This window comes from Molossus molossus, unplaced genomic scaffold (assembly GCF_014108415.1).
Source record: "Molossus molossus isolate mMolMol1 unplaced genomic scaffold, mMolMol1.p scaffold_m16_p_20, whole genome shotgun sequence".
Classification (NCBI taxonomy): Eukaryota; Metazoa; Chordata; class Mammalia; order Chiroptera; family Molossidae; genus Molossus; species Molossus molossus.
Window position 1 is genome coordinate 17,282,117 of NW_023425356.1, and position 24,604 is coordinate 17,306,720.

Genomic DNA, 24,604 nt, shown 5'->3' on the forward strand with positions numbered 1-24,604 from the left:
AAAATGTCCTCGGATGAAGATAAATATATATATATATATATATATATATATATATATATATATTGTCCACAGGCGAATAAGGTTAGTTTTGGCTGAAGGTATAGAACCTCTGTGACCCAGATAATAATATAGAAATAACCTAAATGTTAGGACCTTAACTTCTTCAAACCATGGCTTCAGAACAGTTAGTTCTACATGTAGTGGGACTCAGACTCCTGTCGTCCAATAGCACAGTGCAGTGATTATGGTGTTCTGTTAACTCAATTCTTGGTAGCTTTCATTGCTTCCAAGGGTCTTTTTTTTTTTTTTTTTTTTTTTAAAGGCTGTAGGGAAGAATGCCTGTGGGGAAATCTGAGTCTGTTTTCTGGATTTCCCCCATTTGGTTTTGGGAAGTTTCTATGATTTTATATAATAACATACAACAATCTTAAGTTTTTCCATTTTCATTTTTAACATAATTTTGTAACATTTTCTTTTGGGGGGTCTACTCTAAATGAACAAACAATAGAAATTGTCTATTGCATTTAAAAAGCATTCTCAAACAATTAAAGCTAAAAGAACACTTTGTTTCTGTTGGGTGGGTATCAAGAAAATTATATATATTTATAAAATTCTTTTCCAGCAAGGGTACTTAAAAGTATATATTTGAAATTAAGGGCTTTTTAAAAAATGAAGCTGTACTTAACAAAGTCTTTAAAAAGCTTTATAAAGGGAACATTTACTAAAAGCACAGGAAATTGGTGACAGGCAGAATTTGTCGCTGATAACAGAACAGATAATAGATATAAAATAAGACTAAAATAACACCTCGGATTGCCCTTTTTTGACCACTAAGCAGTGCATAAATATATATTGACCTTTGTGTAGAGAATAATTTAATGTCTAGATATGATATAACTTCTTCCCCTCTGTTGGGTTTTATTATACCTAGACCCTGAACCTTTTGGAAATGTAAGCCCTGTAATTGTATTGGTCAGTGTCATTTTACAAAGGGTTAGATACTTAAAGCAAAGAAATACTTGGAGGCTGTTTGGATCAGATTGGTGCATATTGTTCTACGGATGTGTATCAGTGAATCTATTCAAGGGGAAAATGGTTTGTACAATGAAAACATATTATCTTAGCTTACTGTTCACTTGGAATTTTTATTGCTATGTTTTCTGTATTTGCCATTTAGATGTAAATTATTTTGGCTTCTATTCAACCCATTTTAATCAATTCTTAACATAATACACATGGCCTAAGATTCATGGGGTAGGGTGGGTGAGGGTGTGTCTGCATTCATGCAAATTTTGAGGCAGGAATTTCCAAAGATGTTTTAATTTTGTGAGGATTAGAAAGGCATAGTTCCACTCTTAACTTCATCCTATTAAAGGCCGGGAAATCTGCACCATCTCATTTTACTTTTCTACTTTTATACAAGTGTATTAATAGGATTAATAAGCACAGTAACATTTGGGTATACCCATGCTTATTAAAATTGGAGCCTTAAAAGGAGAAACATCTGTAACAAAAATTAATTAATTAAAAAATAATAAAAATTGGAGCCTTAGAACATATCAAATACATAAAACTGAGTTTGCTAATAGGTTTTGTCTTAGTTACAGAGAGCTGTTCATTGAATATCTTATATGAGTGTTGAGTATACCTGCTGTGGTCCAGACACTGGACTAGGTCCCAGGAAATACAAAGATGAGCCAATCATGGTCAGTGCCTTTAAGGAATTTGCGCAGAGGTAGGTGAGAGAGATGGGAAAGTCAGCCCTTATAACACATCTGCCTAGGATGTAGTGAGAGAACAGAGGAGGACTATCTAAATCAGACTGGAGGGTCTCTGAGGGCTTCTTAAGCAATGTAATGCTTTTTCTATGGTATGAAATATAAGTAGGAGTTAGCGAGATGGAGAAGGAAGGAAGGGAGGGGAAATATTTTCCAGGTGGAAGAATGTATATGTGTGGTGATCACTAACAAATTGGCCACGTCTGATTTATAAATATATGTGGATTTTTTAAATCTTGCACTTCATATGGAAGAGCTAAATCCATTTTCATCCCCCACACTGAGAAATTAAAATTTAGTTCACAAATAAATTAAAACTTTCTGCAGTCTTTAAAAAGAAAGAAAAATAAAAGAAAAAGGAAAAAACACAGTGTATATTATACGTCAATATAGCACAGGAAATATTGATGGATTTTGTTTTCTGAAATTATAAAATAGGACAAAATTGGAATTTTTAAAATAAAAGATTATTCTAGCCCTGGCCAGTTTGGCTCAGTAGTTAGAGTCATCAGTCCACTGACCAAAGGGTTACAGGTTCAATTCCTGGCCCCAGTCAGGGCCCTGTGGGAGGCAACCAATTGATGGGTCTTTCTCACATTCGTGTTTCTTTCTCTCACCAATTGATGGGGGTTTCTCACATTCGTGTTTCTTTCTCTGTCTCGTTCTCTCCCTCCCTTCTTCCCTCCTGCCCTCCTCCCCCTCCACTCTATCAAAAAATCAATGGACAAGTATCCTGGGGTGAGGATTAACAAAAATAATAATAATAATAAAATAAAAGATAATTCTAGATTCATCAACTCATTAGGAGGAACTTACTGGGATGAATATCTTTAGAAAACAAAACTTCTATTAGTAATGTCAAAAATACCCTAAGTTATTTATACTCACTTTTTGTTGGTTATATTTTCTTAAATCAAGGCATACCTGTTTTTAAAAAGCAGTACTATTTTGCTATGAACCCTATAGGCTAAATCTTAATAATCTCTTAAGTAGGAAACACATTTTCTGTTAGATGATATCTGTAAAGGGCATAGAACTCCTTTGAACGTTATCAGAAAAATAAAATTGGTATCTCTTTCTTGTTGCATTTACTTGCCTTTTAATCAAGACGAATTTCAAGGAGAAGACAGATGTTTCTTCTTTTTTTTTTTTTTACTTAAATGTACCACTTGGGATTTGAAGCTTCTGCACTTTTTCTGTTTGTTTGGATTTTTTTTTTTTTTTTCATGGCTTGATCCCAAAAAATGGAATAAAAAAATGTAGTGAAAGTTTTGTTGTTTGAAATTGCAGGGTGCTACAAGAATTATTGCAAATCCCTGATGTCTCCCTGTCTGCATTCAGTTCTCCTGTTTTTGACAATAATGCAAGCAGTCATTTCAGAGAACTGTGCTTTGTTCATTGCACGGAGCCTCTTCCAGACACCATGTGCCTGAAGCAACAGCAGCCAGCCACAGCCCAATCCTGGGGTGCAAACTCAGGCTTCATCTTTCTCAAGTGCTGCTACTTGAGATTTGCATAAACGTTGAAAAGAAAATTAAAAGGGCCCTGTAGACCTCCTCTTCACACATTTTAGGAAGCCCAACTTTAAGGCATTAACATGTCTTTTGAGTGAACAGTGGATATAAGTGAAGATACCACACCGCAGACAGGGAGCAGGGTATGAAAAAAAGCATGTGGGATAGACAACAGACAGGCTTATTTGAAGAGGCTACAAAGCAACAAGTAATGCCAATTTAACATGATTACATGTTAATACAGCAAGTGAAACAGAGTGAAGGCTGCTCAGATTACACCTGCTGGGGTGCAGGCTTAATTACTCATGTCAGAGATTCCTAAAACAAAGGGAGGCTTTTAAGCAGGTGACAGGTACCTGGCACCATACTGAAAGCCCTGGAAAACCTAGGTAAATGCCTAGAGAAAATTTTAGGGGTGATTCTGTCAAGTTTGTATACTGCGGGCCTCTCCCTAAATGGGCAAATCCTGAGGCACTGGAACTGGTTAAAATCAATGACAGCTTATTCTGTTGTTCGCAGTTGTGTTTTCAGGCAAAACCTTGGAGATATTTTGGGTTTGATTCCAGACCACTGCAATAAAATGAGTTGTAATCTATTTGCTGGTGGAGGGTCTAGCCTGTATATACAATTGAGGCTGATGAACTTGAATAAATACTAGACTCTTGTCTGGACTGAGTTACACTTAGTACTAAACAACAAGGGTTAATTGCTTAAAGGTTCTTTTTGGAGTGATTCTGCCATTGTGTTAAGAGGATCTGCTAGAGGAATATAATAAAAGCAATTTTTATTTTGTTCATATTAGAGTCATTTGGTTAGGTCACATTCCCTCTGTCCCTACCCCTAACTTCCCTCTGTTAGATTGTATAGACCTTGAGGATAGGAATTGCTTTATTCCTGTTTATTTCCATGCAATGCCCAATTGAGGGCCATGCTCACAGTAGTTCAACAAATATTAATAGAACTGTATTAAAATAGAATGACATTTTTGCTCATATATTATGTATTTTACCTTTAGCAAATCACTTTTGTTTTTATCCTCACCCAGGGACTTTTTTCCATTTTTGTTCAGTTAGAGTGAGAGGAAAAGAGAGAGAGAGAGAGAAACATCGATGTGAAAGGGACACATTGAGTGGCTGCCTCCTGCACAACCCCAACCAGGGCCGGGGACAAACTGCAACCAAGTTACATGCCCTTAACGGGAACCGAACCAGGGTCTCTCTGAACTGCGGGCTGATGCTCTAGCCGCTGAGCCAAACCGGCCAGAGCAACATTGCTATATCTTTTTATTTTATTTTTTAAAGAGTAGTGACCTTTGTTTGTTGTTTTGATTATGTAGTAGTATATCTTCTATCGGACTACCACTGATGGCAACTGGGAAGAATTTATTCCATTTATTGATATTTCATCGTAAATCGCCTAGGGCTCTTGTGCTTTTCCAGATTTCTCAGTTTGTTTCAAATGGAGTTGATTGCTATACCAGGTTTCCCTAAATACGCCATTTATTGTGCAACCAAGAACTGAAGTCCCTATTATGTGAGCTAGCCGTTTTTGAGCTCTTACCGTGTATCAGGCATTGTTTTATGCTCCAGTGTATTAATTCAGTTAATTCTTAGAGCTCTAAGAGATTATTTGACCGATGAAGACACTGAAGCACAAAGAGGATCCAGAGAGAGAGAGAAGTAAGTGGTGGAGCTAGAATTCAAACTCAGATCCCAATTCAGCCACTAAACTACATTGCCTCAAATCTGCAGAAAAGAAGAAATGTTTTCTATTCTCCAGATTCTTAAAAGTGAACAAGCAGAGAGAGTTAGAAGACTATAGAATCAATTGCTAAGTTATGAGTGTTATTGGAGTAGGGGTTGGCCTATGAAGACCAGAACCATCAAGAGGATGCTTTGTGGGTGGGGCAGGGGTGAGCTAGGCCTCAGAGGAATGAATACAGTTTAGATAATAAAGGGGAAGTAGCAGTCAGAGGAAGCTGAGATACAAGTGGAGGTATGGTGATCTGTTCAAGCAAGAGAATGCAGAGACTGCATCAGAGTGGTGGGAGTCATATTGGGCAGGAAAGGTAGGCGGCCTGCCATCTTGTAGGTGCACATGAGGGTTTATTTTTTATTTTTATTTATTTTTAATCCTCACCTGAGGATATTTTTCTATTTATCTTCAGATAGAGTGGGAGGGGGAGAGAGAGAAACATCGGTGTGAGAGGGACACATCAACTAGTTGCCTCCCGCACAACCCCGACCAGGGCCAGGGACAAACTGCAATCGAGGTACATACCCATGGCCGGAATCGAACCTGAGTCTCATTGGTCCTCAGGCCGATACTCTACTGCTGAGCCCAGCCTGCCAGGACGAGCACGAGGGTTTAGACTAGAAGTAAGAAATGGCTTGTCTCTGGAGGAAAAACGCCGAGCTTGGCACTGTGTGAAGGTACTGCATAGACCTCTCAGCTGGTTCTCCTGAAGCCAAACTGAGAGTAAGTTCTAAGAATTAAGAACTGAGTCATTGCAGATTAGAGCAGCGATTTTCAACCCCCGGTGCCACAAGAATTTTTAAAACATGTAGTGCCTGACTATTTAGTCCGGGGCACTGATCTCTTTTCCTTTAGATTATTAAAAAAAAAAATGGTAACAGCCAACACAACGAGCGTTCCAGTTTGAATGAATCAAAATTATACTTATTTTTTTGTCAAATCAGCAGAAAACCTTTTTTTGGTGTGCTGTAGAACTTTAGTAATTAGTTTATGTACCACGAGATGAAAACGTTAGAAATCGCTGCAGTCGAGAGTGGTGGAGTGACACGTAGCAAGTGGTGCTTCTGGGAGGTGAGATGCAATCAGAAAATCTTACCATTTTGGGGAGCTGAGACAGTGGGTGTCTTCAGCCTAGTTTAAAAAGGGGTAACTTGAAAAAGCTTATATAAGAAGGGAAAAAAAGCGTTTATCTCTGAAACATTGTATAATTTTGACTTTTTTTCAGACCTAAATCTGATTGTGTCATGTTCTTTGCTCAAAGCAGCCCAGTAGTCTACCCTCACCTTGGAGGGGAGCAGTGCCCTCACCCTGTTTGCTTCCCTGGCCTGTCTCCTGTTACTTCCCTCCTTGCTTAATAATTTGTAGCCATAAAATCTAGAATACCAGACTCATTCCTGTCTCAGGGCTGTATACTTGCTGTTTCCTCAGCCTGGGGTTACTCATATGTTCATGATTCTTGTTCATTTAAATCTTAGCTTAAAGACACCTCCACAAACAGGCTTTTCCTAGTCATCCAGACTCTGTGATTACTTTGTATCCCATAACTGGGTTCTGTTTCCAACAGAATCTATCACTTACCACCTTCTGAAATGATTTTGCTTATGTATGTATGTATGTATGTATATATATATATGTATGTATTTATTTATTGTCTATTCCTAATAGAAATAAGGGACTTTATTTTGTTAGCCATTGTATCCCTGACATCGGGGCCTGTACCTTATGTTGTAATAGTAGATGCTCTGTATGTTCTGAATATTAGAAGACTAGTCCCTAATATGCTGCCCAGAAAATGTGTGAAAATTGAAAATTGGTTTCTAGATTTTATGTCACATTGCCCTGTGATGGAGTGGTGAAATTGAAATCTGCTCCTCCTGCTTTTGCCTCTTGTCGCGGAGGGGACGCACACACACACATGCGCGTACACACATGCACATACACTATGAGATTGATTTTAGCCAGCCAGTATTTATTGAGTGATTACTGCCATTTGTGGCTTAGAATGAAAATTTGGGGAAAAGTCACTCTTTTTGTGAATGACTGGTTTCTGAGTCTATTAAAACGTCAATTTAAGCATCAGTTCTTCAACAGTGGTATGATTAAGCATTTTGTTTTTTGCTCTACAAATATAAAGCTGTTTTCAATTTTATTGTTCAATTGACATGTTTTACATTGGGAAAAAAGTAAGTTGCAGTTTGAAAGGAGGTCTTTCCCAGTCACTGTCATGGTTTTGAGTGATCAAAGTTTTAACTTCTCTTTGTATAGCAAGTAATTACAGTATTCATTTAGAAAGCCCCCAGGCAAAGTCATGAGTCTCAAATTTTACTTTATTTTTCTTCAGTTTATTCAGGCAATATGTTATCATCTAGATCATCCAAGATCTCCAGTGGATTAAATAGTTTTAGGGGAGTCCTTAAAGTGGACTCTCATGCATTAGCACAGTTGTTCTCAGTGTTCCTTCTACCAGTAGCATTAGCATCACCTGAGAACTTGTTAGGAATGCAAATTCCCAGGCTCTCTCTAGACCCACTGAATCAGAATCTGTGGGGGTGGGGTCCAGCAAACCCTCCAGGTGGTTCTGCTGAACACTAAAGTTTGAGAACTGTGGCTTAGTAAATGTTAAAGGTTCAAGGTAGCATGACTCTACAGATTAGCCAAATGGCATTAATTATTAGCCTTATGAGCCCACCTTCTTTTTGGTCACTGAATTTGATTGGTTTACTAAGGCTAGACTGTAAAGTTATTTGGTAGATTGATTGCCACATATTTACTTTGTGGTGTTTGTATTTCTCTGAACCTGTTACTGTATTGATTTGCCAGGACACTTAATAGGGACAGAATGTGATTTTTTCTTTTTTCTTTTGCATCCATTGCTTTCTGAGTCATGGGCCACTGGGTCCTTATGCTTTTCTGGACAAATTTCTCCAGGTACCAGGCATGCCATTCATGTAGTTTTAATGAGGGAGGTGTCACTACTGGGTCACATGGGACCTTCAGAAACATTCAGTTCACCCTAGATTGGTTTACAGGTAGGGGAATGAGCCCTCAGGAGGTTGTGCTTTGCTTGTAGTAAGTAGCACAGCTAGTGAGTGGTACAGGCAGGATTTCAGGTCTCCTGACTCCCTCTGCTACACCAGGATTCCTGCAGGGGGAGGACAAAGCTGCAGTTTGCTCTCTGCCTGTGGGACATTTCTTTCCTACTGAGAGGTTTTCTCTTTTATTTAAAGAAAAAAAAGCAAATAGTAAAAAGTCAGGAAGTTCTCATTGAAACTAATAAAAATGTCCAAAGAGAATGAAAAAACAACAACAGAAAACCAGTTTGAGAACTTTGGTATGGAGGAAATAACCTGACATTAACTGTTTTAATTATAGTTGTTGCATTGGGCTTATCAGTGTGGGAAGAGGGAAGTGGGATATAGACAACAAGATGACCCCTTTCCCAAGTCTGCCTGTTCGGGCTGCAGCCTAGTGCTGCCTGTGTGATCCTGACAGCAGTCTTCTTTTTTTTTAAATTTTTTTTTCTTTATTGATTTTAAAGAGGGAGGAAGGGAAAGGGAGAGAGATAGAAACATTGATGAGAGAGAACATCGATTGGCCGCCTCCTGCATTCCCCACACTGGGGATCTGGCCCACAACCTGGGCCTGTGTCCTGACCGGAAATCGAACCAGTGACCTCTTGGTGCCTGGGTCGATGCTCAACCACTGAGCCACACTGGCTGGGCAGCCGACAGCGGTCTTGAAGAGGGGAATGGAGTCAGTAAGAGACCTGGGTCCCAGGCCCAGCGCTGCCAAAGTTAGTGGCGTGATGCCCTATGAAGAGGTCACGGAACCTTCTTTGACCCTCACTTCCTAGTAAATGGGTATAATAATGCCTACCCTGCCCATCCTGAGGAGAAAAGTGGCAGATAGTGGGAAGCAGTGTATCCTTGTATTTAAGAGCACAGATTCTCATGAGACCTAGAGTTTCTAGGTTCAAATTCTGACTCTTTAATTCACTGGTGTGATCATAGGCAGGTTATTTACCCTTTCTCTGGAATGGGCATAATGAAATTAACTACTTCATAGTGTTACTGGCATTAGAATTTTTGGGTTCTCCAAGATAGAAATTGAGAGGCAACCCCAGAGAACTTTCCAGGCAGAGTTTGTTAAGCTTATGCTCGAGCACAGGGCGGCAGCGCAGGAAAGGAAGCCTCTGAACGGGCTGGGGCTGCCCTGCCTGCTGCTTTCGTACACGCGGACTACATGGGCCTGCGCAGAAGGCGGCTCGTGAAGGCTTGGGGAGTGGCATTTTTCATGTTGGGGCAGGGTGACTTTCTCCTCCTGTTGGGTTGCTTGACAGCTGCCTCTGCACCTGCACTATGAGGCCAAGGTGGTGGTGTAGCTCATTGCTGCCACCCCAGGAAGGGCGTGTAGTGGCCAGACCTTGATCAGCTGCGCATGTGGACCAGCAGTTTAAGCAGGAATTTAGAAGGGCGAGAAAATCTGCTACCCTGCGTTTTTAAGGAGGGAGTAGAGGGGTAGTTAATGCCCTTGCGTTCCTTCTAGCTACCTGGTCTCATCTTGGCTTCTTGGCCACCAGGTATTTTCTATTCCAGGGCCAAGTTTCTGTACTATCTCAATTGGGTTGATGGGAAGATTGAATTAGTCTATGTAAAGGACAATACCTGGTATTTAGTAAGTGATATGTGTTATTGTTATTACTGTTTTTTAGTATTATTTTAAGAGATGAAATTTCTGTAAACATATTCTCAAGTAATTCCATCACTTGATAACAGTACTGGGCAAATACAGGGATCTTCTACAGTAATTGTTAATGGAGGAGGTTTCTTTTTTAATGTTTTTGTCTTTATTGATTTTAGAGAGAGAGGAAGGGAGAAGGAGAGAGAGATGGAAACATCAATGAGAGAGAACATCGATTGGCTGCCTCCTGCATGCCCCCCACCGGGAATTGGGTCCACAACCTGGCCATGTGCCCTGACCAGGAATCAAACTGGCAACCTCTTGGTGCACGGGTTGACACTCAACCACTGAGCCACACTGGCTGGGCATAGAGGAGTGTTTTTTTTAACATGCAGTTTGTGCCTGGGCCCTGCTGTGAAAAGAAGCTGGTTTTGATGCCCAGGAAGGGCAGACCTTGAGACTCTGATATTGTGCCTTTTATTCAGAGAGTGGTGTGGCTAGAGGACACTCGGTTGGAGACTTCCCAGTTTTACTTTCAGGTACTTCTATGTGAACCATCCCAGGACATGGAAATCTTAGTAATCTTCCCAAGAAAGTTCATGAACTTTAATTTTTACTTTTATTGTTTGACTAGGTTTCTTTCTGTCTTGCCTTGTCAGTTGTTATTAGAATTATAATAAGCATTTTGGTGATGAAAATTCTAACTCTAAAAGCTAAACAATCAAGGTATTGTAATTATATCGTTAGTGAGGGACAGACATTGGGTAGCTTTTCTCCTCTTTAGGCTTAAATCAGTGAAATTTTCTACTTTTGCTGTTTATTTCTGAGTAATCTGTTTTTGGGAGGGATTAGGGTGGTGAAATGCCTTCTTGTTGTCTTGTAAAGGGATTGGGTTTCAAGAATTTGAGAATTATTATTTTGTCTGTATGTGTACATGAACTTTTTCATTTTCTTTACTGTGATTCCCTCTCCTCTACAATCTTTATTCATGGTCTGTTCTCCTTAAAGTTAGAAATTATGTTTTATTTACTTCTCTATGTATTCTATTCCATTTCTCCTTTTTCCTCTGGATCCTAACATAATGCCTGGTGCATATATACCAGGCTCTCACTACATTTTATTGAATGAATATTGTTGATGTATCTTGATTACTTCTTCAAGTGGCCATTTCTGAAACCTAACCTGAAGGCTTAAGTAATTAATAAATATTGTGGTACCTAGACCTGGGTAGCTACCTAGTAGCTTCCCAGGTCTTTCTAAATATGCTTTGATGAATCTTTACATTATTTTTCTGAAGTATCCCAGTCCCAAAATGCTCATGGCATGTCATGGATATTATAGCTTGTATTTCCCTAGTATCACTTGGAGATAGGGATATAATAGCTGGACACGGAGAATTAAAAACATCATCTAGACTGTAAAACAGTTATTGTGGGAGGATACACTGGAATGAGCTTCCATGCTTCTATGACCCCAGAAGCCAAACAAACAAAAAAAAATACCGATTAAAACTCTAAAAGGAAACCCAGGTCAGGTTGGATATGGGAATGAATGTTGACCTAGATTGGATAACATTTCTTTGATGTCTGAAGGTTATGATTTGTGACTTATTTCTAATGTATGTTTGTTTCTATTTTTAGCATTGCAATGTCGAGACAGCTATGAGCCCTGTGTAAATGAAGGAATATGTGTTACCTACCACAATGGCACGGGATACTGCAAGTAAGTTTTTCTCTGTGCTTTTTCTTTGTCATATATTTTATTTTATCTCAATAGGACACTGGACAAGATTCAGTTCTGCTCTTCTATTTTTAATATGTCTTTGAAATGTTATAGGGTCTCTAATTTTCCTGATATAGTTCTAGTGTGGATGGAAGGATGTGGTTGTCAGGTAAATGGCACATAAGAACTCTATTACTTTATTGTTATCTTTCCCATTATGAAGAAGACTTTTTAGTGAGTATTTTGAATGACTAAGCTTGTTTTTAATTAACTAAGCTACTTAATATATATTGAGTACATTTATTTATTTATTGTTAAACCTCATTCAAGGATATTTTTCCATTGATTTTTAGAGAGAGTGAAAGGGAAGGAGGGGGACAGAGGTTTGAGAGAGAGAGAGACATATGGATTGGTTGCCTCCCTCACGACCCAGGGATCAAACTTGCAACCCAGGTATGTGCCCTTGACCGCAATCGAACTCACGGCCTTTCAGTCCTCAGGCTAACACTCTAACCACTGAGCCAGACCAGCCAGGGCAATTCTCTTACATTTTGTAGTTTAAGGCAAACCCGTAGAATCATTCCTAAACATGTTAGCTGTGATCTTATTTTTAAATCAAACTAAATGGATATTAACACTTTACTTCTGCCTAATGTACATGAATATTATAGCCATATGACTATCTTATGTTCTCGTGTGAAAATTCTGAAAGAGGCTGTGACGGAGGAGATGCACACTTGCATGTAGGGACGGGGCAGGGGCAGGGGCTGGGGTGAATGCCGTTGTATGGGCTTGAAAGAATAGGGGTGAGGAGTAGGACTAGAGAGCACAGGCTGGTTCTCAAGAGGGTTTCTTTTCTTTTTCTCCCAACCATGTAGTTAGCCATATTTTTGTTTGTGGAAGCCTGTGAAAGATAATCTCATAAATAGCTTTTCTAGGTTTCCTATGACCATTTTTTCCCTTCTACCTCAATTGAAAATTTTTGATAGGAACATGTATTAATTCTATTTATGTCATGGAAAATAAGATTTGATAATAAGAAATTTATGTTCCTTAACATTTTTATGGTGTGTGTGTAAAATATATATATATATATAGCTTTGGTTTAGGTATCTGTTTAATAGACGTTTTAAGGGAGTTTATCCAACACATTTTTGTTTCTTCTCTGGATCTTTAATCAAATACCATAGAGATAATAATGACATTTATTCCCGTTAAGTTGATTCTGACGAGGATCTAGCTTCTTAATGTCATAAACAACAATTTTTTCCAAGTCAGAAAGAATTTTCTTCACTGAAGTGAAATATTTTAAGCTGTGATGAGAGGCTTAATAATAGGTTGTTTGGATTGGAATAAAGATCACATTGGAAATGAAAACTTTTATGTAACTGATTACGTGCTGTTTACTTAGTTTCCCTAGCTGAAAATAACCCACCTCAAAACATGGGGTGCATTCTCCTCTTAGGGATGGAAACACAACTGGAGATAATAAGGGAAGGAACTAAATACCTTAGAATTGGCCACTGAAATCTTGTTTCAGCCCTTTTTACATCTGGTGTCTTAGTTACGTGCTTTATTCTATCATTCAGCTCTCTTGTGATAGTTAACCCATTATATTATGATCATTTGTTGATATATTTGTATCTCCTACTAGGTTGTGAAATCCTGGTCTTACGTATCTTTGTACAGTTATAATGCATAGCATGTAGCTAGTGCTTAGCAATGTGCTTCTTAAACCAAAAAGTACTTAGTAGATATCATAATTTGCATTAAAAAAATCTATTTGTCTTAAATAAAAATAAACTGGTCCTCTCCTATAAGGATGTTGTTTGCTTCACATAGTATCTGGGATGGTAGTATCAGAGAGGCAGTTTAGTTTACTTCCAAACTATTTGGAGATAATTCACCTTGGGGACGTGTATAGGGAAAATTCAGATAGGTTCTAAGAGTTAGCCTGCGTCTTGTGGTCTGACATAGGGAGAGAGGGTTGCTAGACCAGTTTCTGAGCGCTTACCAGGAAGGACACCGAGGCCCACCGGTGGGAGCAGACAGGGCTGTGGGCTGCCTCTGTCACTCTCCAGCCAAGGGGAGAGAGCCGAAGCTGCCCTCAGGTTCGGGAGGAAGCACTGCCATGGAACCGGGACCCACTTTGTGAATGACACAAACGGAGCTGCCTGGATTCTGTCCCTGGATACTCATTGTCGACGGGATGGGTTGCTTATGGACGTCGTTCTGTCTGGGTCCCTCAGATACCCCCAGCCCTCTTGGAGGGAAACTCTTCCTGAGAGAGGCAGAGTAAGAAAAATAAATGGGCGAGGCCATCCTTTCGTGAGACCAATATGAACAACAAAACTCAGGAAAAAAGAGTGTTTTTCTACCTCAGTAAAAGTATTTAGCATCTTCAAGAGTGGCAATGTCAACATGAGTGGAACCGCAAGGACGGTATCAGAGAGGCCGTCAGTCATCCCTACAATTCCGTGCCAATCTCCATAGAATGTTCAGCAAAATTTTAAATAGAAATAACATCTACTTAGCAGACCTTTCAATGTAGCTCAATCAACTTTGCTTTTTTCCCTGGGGAAAGGAGGTAGGTAATCCAGCTTGTTCAGTAAATATTATTTTCATAGAATGGTAAATGAATATTAGAACACTTAGAAGGTTTGGAAGAATTACATCAGACATGCGGGACATGTGATTATCTTTTTATTTATGAGATTGCTTAGTGGATTAAGAAAAGAAAGTTAAAGCCGAATCCCTTTGGTGGAAGAGTGGAAATTAATGGAAAACGTTTTAAAGTAGAAGGTATCTTAGTGTCTGTTTAAAGAGCGTAATGCTCCCGATTCAGCTAAAATATAATGGTTGTTTACAGAAATTATAGGAATCCTTGATAAGATCACATTGACAGATGAGGCTAAGTACTTGTAAAGGTTAGTTTGTACACAGCTCAGCTGTTTTTTTCCTCACTGTTAGGAGCCTAAATAGTCAATCACTCTGTGATTATATTGGGTTGCCAGACAAGGAGAGCCTGTGTAATCTTGCATAAATCTCAATTACTGCTCCTAAATAGTTGTTGTCAGATCTTAATAAAACCCTCTCACTACAGAGAGATAAGACATTTCATTCTCTGCCTTGTCCTACTGGGAGGTGTAAATATATAATTAAGTTTAGCTGTCATTAATCACTTTCAGGTTGTTTGTTTCAGACATTCAGGTGTAAACCGTTCCAAATCCCAATTTGATTAATAATCATTGGCAACTCAAGTTTATGAGAATGTTGGGAGTGGGTGAGGTTATGATTTGTAAAATTCCCAAAGTGTGCATTTTTATGACATGTTTATCATAATTATTTAAAGTCCTTGTCTGCCAATTCTTAATGTCTGGCTTGTCTTTGGGTGTGTTTTTATCAACAATTCTTTCTCTTGATTGTGGGTACAATTTTCTTTTGCTTCATATTTGTGGTCATTTTTGTTTTTATTATTGATTGATTGATTGATTTTTTTTTTTTTATAATCCTCACCAGAGGATACTTTTTCCATTTATCTTTAGAAAGAGTGGAAGGAAGGGGTGGGGGGAGAGAAACATCAGTATGAGAGAGACATTGATTGGTTGCCCCCCACATGTCCCCGACCAGGGCCGGGGATGAACCACAACCGAGGTACGTGCCCTTGGCTGAAATTGAACCCGTGACTCTTTGGTCCGTGGGCTGATGCTCTAACCACTGAGAAAACCGGCCAGGATGATTGATTGATTGTTTGAGAGAGAGAGAAATGTCGATGAGAGAGCACATCAATTGGTCACCTCCTGCATGCCCCCCACTGGGGATTTGGCCCACAACCTGGGCATGTGCCCTGACCGGAAATCGAACTGGCGACCTCTTGGTGCATGGGCTGACGCTCAACCACTGAGCCACACCGGCCAAGCTACAATAGTTTTTATTATTTACTGGACATTGTGAGTGATGCATCTTAAAGTTTATCTTCTACTAATGCTGAGTTTTGTTCTAGCAGGCAGCTACGTTATTGGAAGGTCACTTTGAGCCTATGAAAGATTTGGTTTTAGACTTTGCTCTGGTGGGTCCGTTTTGCCCTTAGTCTGATAGTTTAAGTCTTAGTCCTGGAATATGGGCTTTACTCTCAAGGTATAACTCCTAAGGGGGTTCAGTGGAAACTTGAAGTGTTTCCCAAACCCAGGGCATTTCCCAAGCACCTCTACTTGGTAGGACTTGAATTCACACCTCCCACTATCCAGAACCATGCTCCACCTTTCAGCCTTCCTCTTGCTTTCTCTGGGTTCCTAAATATCATCGTGTTCATGCATAGTCAGGAGTCATTTGCAGATCTGAGTGGAGTTGTGTGCATACTGTGGGACCACCCCTCAGTGGTGCTGTCTTTCCAGGCTCCTCAAATTGCAGCTGCTTGGACAGTGCCAGACACCTTTGCTCAGCCAGTGAGACTTCCTTTTCTGCTTGCACCCTGTTCCTCTTCTGCTGCATGGCAGCGGAATACCTTCAGGGAGAAAGCTGTATAAGTGTAGGTTTTACATAGTTTGCTTTTCTTTTTTTGAGTCTTATATCCCTTCTAGTTTTTACCTGCTTTTGGTTGTTCTCTGGTACCTTTATTATTTTGTCTAGAGTTTACAGTTATTGAAAGCAGGTGAGTTGGTCTGATATGTTACTCAGCCATTAATTTTAATGATAAAAATTATAGTTATAAAGTAGTCCTTCAAAATTGTCTATATACCCCTTAGGAGGTAACTAGCACGGTGTTTGTTAAACAAGGAAAGTCACCGTGAGTTACATGGGTTCCTGTGGATCGGGGATTGCTTTTGAGAATTGCTATTTTTTGCTAAAGTATCTCACTAAAAACAACATTTTAAAGTAAACCATTATAGCCCTGGCCGGTGTGGCTCAGTTGGTTGAAGCATTGTCCCATATACACTGAAGGGCCATGGGTTCGATTCTCAGTCAGGGCACATACCCAAGTTGTGGGTTTTATCCCTGGTCGGGGTGTGTACAGGAGGCAACTGATCAATGTTTCTGGCATTGGTGCTTCTCTCTCTCTCTCTCTCTCTCTCTCTCTCTCTCTCTCTCTTCTTCTCCCTTCCTCTCTATCTAAAATCAGTGAAAAAACATCCTCGGGTGAGGAATAAAAATATAAAAATAAAAATTAATCATTATAAATATGTTACAAACTACTACAACTTTGTGTCACATTCTATCTAAAATTTGCTAGCTGTAAGAAACATTAAATATTAATGACCAACGATGTTCCTTGCCAGGATTAGGGAGTAATGGTGGTGGTCCAGGCCTCCTGCAGCCTTTGCTTTTGTCCTCTTGATAAGTTTCTGTATAGTCAGGGGAGAATAGACACTCGGAATCTTCCAGAGCCTGGCTTGTGCAGAGGATGCATTCGCAGTGTTTGTGTGGTGATGGTGCTCCCCTAGAAAGGCATCTTCAAAGGTCATGGCTGGCAACACGTTCCCTTGCTTTCGCCTGGTTAGGGGATTCAGTGCTCGTCACAGGCAGTGGCAGGTCAGAGAAATGCCCTGGGGAAAACAGCAACTGTTAAGTCCCTTTCTCTTTCTCCTCTGCTGAGACTGGCTGTGCCAGCACCGTTCCTTCAGGTGCGTGTTGTTGAGCAGAACATCACATGCACAGCTTGGCTGGCGATGCTAGCGAAAGCCTGGCCCCCTTTTCATAATTCTCTTATCTTTACCCCAAAATGAAGAGTGCTACCTTTTGGCTCACTAAATACCTTTCATAGAGTAATTTTTGTGTGTATTTTTTTTTAAATGTGATGCTTAAGGACTTATTAATTCAGGAATTATGCAGTGCATGCTATTTATGTAACAATATAACAGATAACTCAAGTCTGTGGTAGTAATTAATTGATATTGTTATCACATTAGTTCACACTTCTTTGGGAAGCCATATAATAATTATCAGTTTGTCACTGGTAAGTGGACTAAGGCATCTGAGAGAGCCCTGCTGGTGATGGAGAGGACACAGGATTTTAGGTCAGATAGACTTGAGTTTGAACCATAATTCCTGTTGTAACTCAGGTCTTTGATAAGTTAAAGAATATTATGCTAGCTAATATTTATCAAGCACTAATTATGTACCAGGCTCAGTGCTCAGTTAGCTCTTTACATGCTTTTTAGTCCTCATATGAAGTAGTTACTCTTTTTCATTTTTTATTTTTATATTTTGAAGTAGTTACTCTTAATATCCCTGTCTTACCAATGAATACATGGAAACTGAGAAAGGTTAAATAATTTGCCTAAGATCACATAACTCTTAAATAGCTGTCTTCTTAGAAAATGTACTATATCTCTGAGTCTCAATTTGCCTCTGAGTAAAATGGCACAAAATTACCTATTTTAAAGTGCTACTACAAACTGGCTTTCTGTAAAGGAAAGGTGGAACATTTGAAAGATCAGGGATATGATAGAAAACTCTACTTTATATTCCTGGTTTTAATATAGAGACAGTAGCATTAGATAGGCCTAGGCAGCTCAGAGAATACTAGGTGTTGATCCTGCTTGTAGCCATGTGAGTGTACGTGGACCAGGCTCTTGTAATGCTGCATTTCTGAGAAGTGACCTTTGACTGGAAATTTCAGTGAAATTACTGCAGATGAAATGTAAGAAGAAGGCAGTGAAGGTGAGGATAGGGGATATTGTCCATTAAGATGTTTTTGGTAGTGAGAACTAAATTAAAAAACTTAAAACTTCTTCCTTCTCTTTCCTAATGGAAGATGAACAAGTTCAGACAGATTTTATGCAGCTGTGAAATTGAGACAGGTCAAATGCAGCGACTTCTGATAAATGTTGCTGCCAGCACATCATCACCTGCTGTTAAACACGGCGCCTTCCATTTGCACGGTGAGGTGCAGGTGTAGAGGGTGTGTCCTGTGAGGCTGTCCTTGTTGAAGACTTGCGACCTGGACCTCAGACAGTACCACTCACATGTGATTCTTCTGACTGAAACATCCCTTAACAAGTATACTAAGTGTTCTTCGGGAAGGTCTCATAAAGAAAGTCTTGATTATCAGCTTCTTATCAATATATAACAACAGAATTCCCATACTCTTTTAACTAATCTGTATTCTTTAGGTTGGAACCTTCATAAACGTCAGCGTTAGGTGTAAGTAGGAGAAGGGAGTTCTTAGGCTAGGACTTATCCTTTTGCCTGTCTTGGGTAACTGCCAAAAATTAAATCAACTAATTTTGGCCTGAAAACCGGGCATGAATAGATGTGAGTTTAGCTAGACGTCTTTCAACAGAGCCCCCAGGTTAGCCATAATCCCATGTAAAGTTTCTTTCTTACTGTCCCACAGTGGCATGTCAGGAACATTAATTTCGTGTAGGAATTCTTCTGCCTCCTTTTTTCTTGTGGTTAAACAGGATGAGAAATACTTCTCTTTCAGGACCTTGAGTAGCTTAATTAAATCCTTCATTTAAAATTTTGGCTATTTGTCTTTCATCAAGGCTAGCAAGATTGAAATCAGAGAAGTGGAGGATATCAGAATGTGATAAAAATGTAATTATCTAGAAATTTCCAAGTACTGTTTTCTTTGTCAGCTACCATAAATGTGTGTGTGGTGGAAGTTTTCATTAAACCTCTTCTCAACATGCTGTACCTGGGAATTCTGTAGCTGGGAATGAACTTGAGTGCCTTCTCCACCCCCACTGTGTGTGTGTTGCGTGAGCATTTTGTTTTCATATTTGTCTTAGTTATGTTTTACTTTACATCTTAATTTATGGTGTACTACAGATTCCCTGGGGCTTCTCAAAGTTTTCCATACTTTGCCATTGTCAGTAATTTTCTCTAGCACTTTATTCTCTGTGTCCAAAAATGTATTATTGATTCTTAAATGGGTGGGTGCCTTCAGCCTTTCCTCATTGATGCAGTTATATTCTGTTTAAAACATTCCTCTCCCAATCAATGTCCTACTTGGATCTTTATGTAAAGGCTTTTATAAAAGAAAAGTGAAAGCAGAGACTAATAAGGGTATTATTTAAGTGACAGGTGGTATTACTCAGTGAACACATCCAGCTGGAATATTATCTAGTTTTTTTTCTTCACCTAAGTATGAGGAGAAGGTGGGTGTTAACGAGAAAATACCCTAGTTAGGACTTACGCGGAGCAGTAGCATTTAGGGTTCTGAATCTGTATAGATTCAGGCCACTTTCCTGCGGTTACCGTGTCTGTAAACGTGTGTCCCGAGCGCTGAAAGTCAGACACTCTGAGACACTGTCGGATCCTCACTCTTGTCCTAGTCGGCTCTGGCTGCTGTAATAGACTCCCACAAACTGGGCGGCTTGAACAACAGACATTGACCTCACAGTTCTGCAGGCTGGGAAGTGCGCGATCAAGGTGCCGGCTGACTTGGTTCTCTGTGAGGGCCTTCTTCCTGGTTTGCACATGTCCACTGCCTTCTCACTGTACCCTCACATGGTCCCTTCATCTACGTAGAAGGGCACTAATCCAATAGTGCGCACCCTACCCTCATGACTTCGTCTCCCTAAACCTCCTGAAGGCTCCACCTCCAGACACCATCACATTGGAGATTAGGACTCAACATATGAATGGGGGGGGAGTGCAGGGGGGCAATGCACAAACATTCGATCTGTAACTCTTAAAAGAAAATTTAATTTTCACCACGCTGGTATTTATTGAGCCAGCCACTATGACTGTGAAGAGACAAGAGGCCTGTGCCGTCTGACTTCCAGTCACAAGCACACACACCTTGCCAGTGTCTGGTGGCGAATGTTGTGTCTCTGGCTCAGGACATGTTGGCAGTCCTCTGACATCGTGCCGTCTTGTGGAGATGAGGCATACTTGTGCGTATAAAATAAAGGCACTGTGGGGATTCAGACAAGGGGGCAGCTGTGGGACAGAAGACTAAAATCAGAGGTGTTTTATTGGGTAACTTAGTTATAAATCTGAAAATACTGACGCTGCTTCAGGAGGTGGATAGGGAAAGTGATGGAAGTGGAAGGGCTATCGTTCCTGGAATAGTCATCACCAGTATCCTCATCATTTTTCCTTAACGACAGCTTTAACATTTTTCTACATCTTGGTTGCTCTCTCTGTCTATACTTCAGTTTATGTGAGGTTTACCAAACCGGTAGGTGGATTAATCTGGTTTCATAGCAACAGACAAGTGCTTTAACAAATCATTTCTTTAGCAGATGTTGTCTGGAATGCTTGCAGATAGAATGTCTAGAGTGAGGGATGCGGGGAGGCCTGGGGGCAGGAGGAGAGGGCAGCTGGGCAATCAGACCTTTCTGGGCTTGGCTGTTGATTCTTGTGCTGCTCCCAGAACAGACAGCCAGGCAGGCTTGGGGACAGTTTATAGTCAGAACTCAAGCATCTCTGAGGCAGGAGGAAGAATGGGCTGGGATCGGAGGAGGGATGGAGAAGCAGAAACACTAAGACAGCATCAATCTCTATACACAGCGTAGTGCATGGTCTTAACTGAGAATCCAAGCATCTTGACTTTAAACCTCCTCTTTCCAGCATATCACCGGCCTGGTCCAGTTCAGTTCAGGGATCCAGAGAGATGCAGCATCTGTTAGCCAAATCTTTGGTTACCCCAAATTAGCTCATGTCTTTTACTGCTTGTTTCCTCTGATTATATAGTACATATCCAAACCCTCAATTATCCAGAATAAACCAGGGCTGCCTATTCTGCCTGGAAAAAATTTGACAGTGGTTATGATTCTTCTGCCTAGACCATGGTAGAGCCTTAGCCATTTAATCACCTGTCCCTTTAAGATTTTGAAATGCTGGTTCTTGTTGTGTAAGCCAGACACGTCTCCTTGAGGAATCATTCTCCTGGGCAACTAGCCCCTTGTGAAACCTCAGACCTCTTGAAAAGTACCTCAGGAACCTCTTTGACCTTAATTTTTCTTCTTTAGTCCTATTCGTGTATAATTGCGGTGTCTAATTCTCTTTCTCATATTGTTAGAATTTATAGCCTTGAATTTCTGGGTCAGTCTTAAAAAACTGGACGGACTTGATTACTAATGAAAAGTTGACTCATTTCCTTCCAGGCAGAGGCTGACACTGACTCTCCGAGTTCATAATTAGTCTCCGTAGTAGCAAACTCTAATTATGGAATCTCACCTGTTTCCTAAAATTTAAGCATCACGAGCTGGGGAAGTAAGCTAGGCCTTTGTGTATGGAGAGGATACATAAAAATGATACCTGGAAAAAGGTCCTGCACGAACTTAGTTAAGTGGCCGATTCCCTGCACGTTTGAATGGGGTGCATCTCTTCCCAGACCATTGTCTCACACACACCCCAGTCATTTTAGCCTTGTGCAGTGTATCAGCAGCTTGGATTCCGTGAAGAGACTGCAGGGCCTGCCACTATTCTGTGCTGAGGAAACAGGCTCTCCTGTTGGCCAGTGGTTTGGGGAAGATGCTAAGACTTTTCTTCCCCTTTTAGGTTCAGGATTCCTTTGTATCTTCCATATCTTGTTTAAATATCTTTTTCTTTCTCCTTTGCTTGTTCTTTGCTTCCACATACTTCCTGTGAGGGGTTAGCTGAAAGTGTAAGTTGTGCAACAGCTCATTTGTACACGCATGCATGGAACTGTGTGCGCTTACAGGGATAATAGGGCAGCGTGAAGGATGTCAAAGAAGAGACTCAAGGTGCACTTGTCCCAGGGCGCCCTTGCTCAGAGCGGGTTGGTGGTTAAGACATACACAACCACTGTGACCCCAAGCAGTAACATCAGCAAGTATCATTACATCCTTGGGTGATACTGCTGAGGGAATTCAAAAGCCACAATTGTAGAGTCATGATGAAGGGACTTTGGTGAGCACCTTTTATATGTGAGGAGCCCACGGCTCAATATGGCCAGTGACTTAGCCTGTGTTATGTAGCTAATTAGAATGTATACTGGACTAAAAGTTGTTTCTCCAACTTCACTAGGTGATGGAAAGAGTCAGGACTAATTCTTTTCATTCTTGGTACCAGCCTTCAAGGAACTGATGTGGGTGAATGTTTTATTTATTTATATATATATATGGGGAAGGGGAGAGAGAGAGAATTAAAAAAATAAAAACTTAGGGCTTTTCTGAGGCTGTTTTTCTGAAAGACCAATCATTTTAACTCTACCTATACATTTTTATTTTTTAACATTGCATGAAACAAAGCACTGGAAGTTCTTCTGAGTCCCTCACATAACTAGCCTATGTGAAAGTCCGAGGGGCCATGGAACATACCTAAATGGAATCCTATAATTTTAGAGCTAAAGAAACTATTAGAGATTATTTTCCTTTAATACATGAGGAGGCCGAGGCTCAGAGCGGTAACGTGGCTTGTTCAAGGTTAACATCCAGTAGCAGATCTAGGGCTGGTCAGAGGGAAAGTTTGTTGAGAGTTGCTCTATGGTCTTGGATGAGAGATTTTTGTAAAACAATGTACTAGTTGTATTTTTATGAATATATATATATATGTATATATATTTGTTCCAATGTGTCCTAAAGATATCTCACCTACCCCTTGACATGTCTTTTTTTTTTTTTTTTAAGCAGAGTGGTACAGGAACGTGTAGCCTGTCAAGTGAGGCTTTGCCCTGACTCAGTGTGGTAAGGGAAGTGCACTCAGTGTCAATGTGAAAACAAACATAGGCTGTGATTTATACTATGGTTTCGACTATAATACAGCTCTTTGTTTAGATTTGGGAGGTGTTTTTTTTTTTGGTACGTGCCCCTAGCGGGAACTGAACCCAGGACTCTGGTCCATAGGCCGATGCTCCAACCGCTGAGCCAAACCGGCCAGGGCTAGATTTGGGAGTTTTGTTTTGGAGCTTCTGCTTGGTTGCTACATACAGGTCCGGCCTGGGCCATTTCAGGCTTCACAGTGTCTGTTGTGCTTGTTAGCTCCATCTTTTCGGTTTTGGGGTAAATGTACTGTATTCTCAGAATGCATTTATCTTCACTTTAAATAAACTTGAGTGTATTTATTCAGGATGCTTGTTGGATACTCAATTTCTCTGGTTTGGAGATTTGGAAGGGCACAGATCATTGTAATATCTAAGTTGCTTTTTTTTTAACCTATTGGGCCATAGTCCTGTCTTTTAAGGGAAGTGTAGTGGTTTTGTCCTGATGTAGACACTGTTATTTCTTTTCCTATAAGTCCACTATTTTTATCTGTGGGTCTAATTAAGGACATTTACATGGGATTTTGTATTGTTTCAGAGCATTCTGAAATTGTATTTTCCAGTTATTCATTGAACTGTTTTGCATACCTGCACCTAGGATTACTTTGAGAATGATTTATTCAGAATCTACAGAGAAATACTTTTAGCGCTCTTAAAGTTTGAAGAAAAGCAGATTTCTCTCCAGCTTACTTTTACATTCACTTTTGGTTTTATATGATTTGGGTACAATTATTTTAAACTAGGAATCTTTTCAGATCAAACCATAAGCTTTTGGAACTGTTTTGCTTTCAGGCATTTTGGGAGTTCAGAACTTTGAAGGTACTCATCCACTCACATTGGAGAACAGAAAGCAGGCACCACACTTACTTTTCTCCCTCGAAATCTTGTCTGATTTTCACTGCTCAGTCTCTGGTCCAGCAGTTCACGCTTCTGAGGCTGTACATGTGCCATCCTCGGGGCTCCAGGCCCTGGCGATGCATGTAGTCAGTGTTTTATCAAAGATGACCAAAAGCAAAAGAGAAAATGAAGACTCTGTGTGTGAGTGTGTGTGTTAGTTAACTTCATATTTTGGGGGGAAATGTGATTTTAAAAAATCTACTCCATGCAGCATTGCCTGGCCCACTTTGGATAATTTAGGGGTAAGTGAGGGTTAAGAAGTCCTCTACATTATCAGGAATATTAATTAGTTTTGATAATCTTTGGGTAAGTATCTCAACCTAGTGGTTCCCACATTTTCAGTATAAAGGGTCTTTCTAAGGTCTAAAGATTCCATGGACTCTTGTATTTTGCCTTTTGGCTTCTGTTAAGAATATGAGCACTAAATAGTTGACCGCTTTCTATGTGCCTGTTACTGTGTGAAAAACCCGGAGGATGGCAGTGAACAAGCCATACTCCGTTGGGGAGGACACATATTCATAATGAAATATGATAAGAGCTATGATATGTTTGGGTTATGGAAATATACAGAGGGGTATTGA

General features: G+C 40.1%; 1 protein-coding gene across 3 annotated transcripts in view; it reads left to right on the forward strand.

Annotated features, from left to right (window-relative positions):
- The window catches only part of NOTCH2 (notch receptor 2), a 166,603-nt gene that overhangs the window by 32,607 nt on the left and 109,392 nt on the right, over positions 1-24,604 (forward strand). For all 3 annotated transcript variants that reach the window (XM_036271970.1, XM_036271969.1, XM_036271971.1), the window contains exon 2: positions 11,368-11,449. In XM_036271970.1, the coding sequence (XP_036127863.1) occupies positions 11,368-11,449 (82 nt within the window). The remainder of the gene's footprint in view (positions 1-11,367; positions 11,450-24,604) is intronic.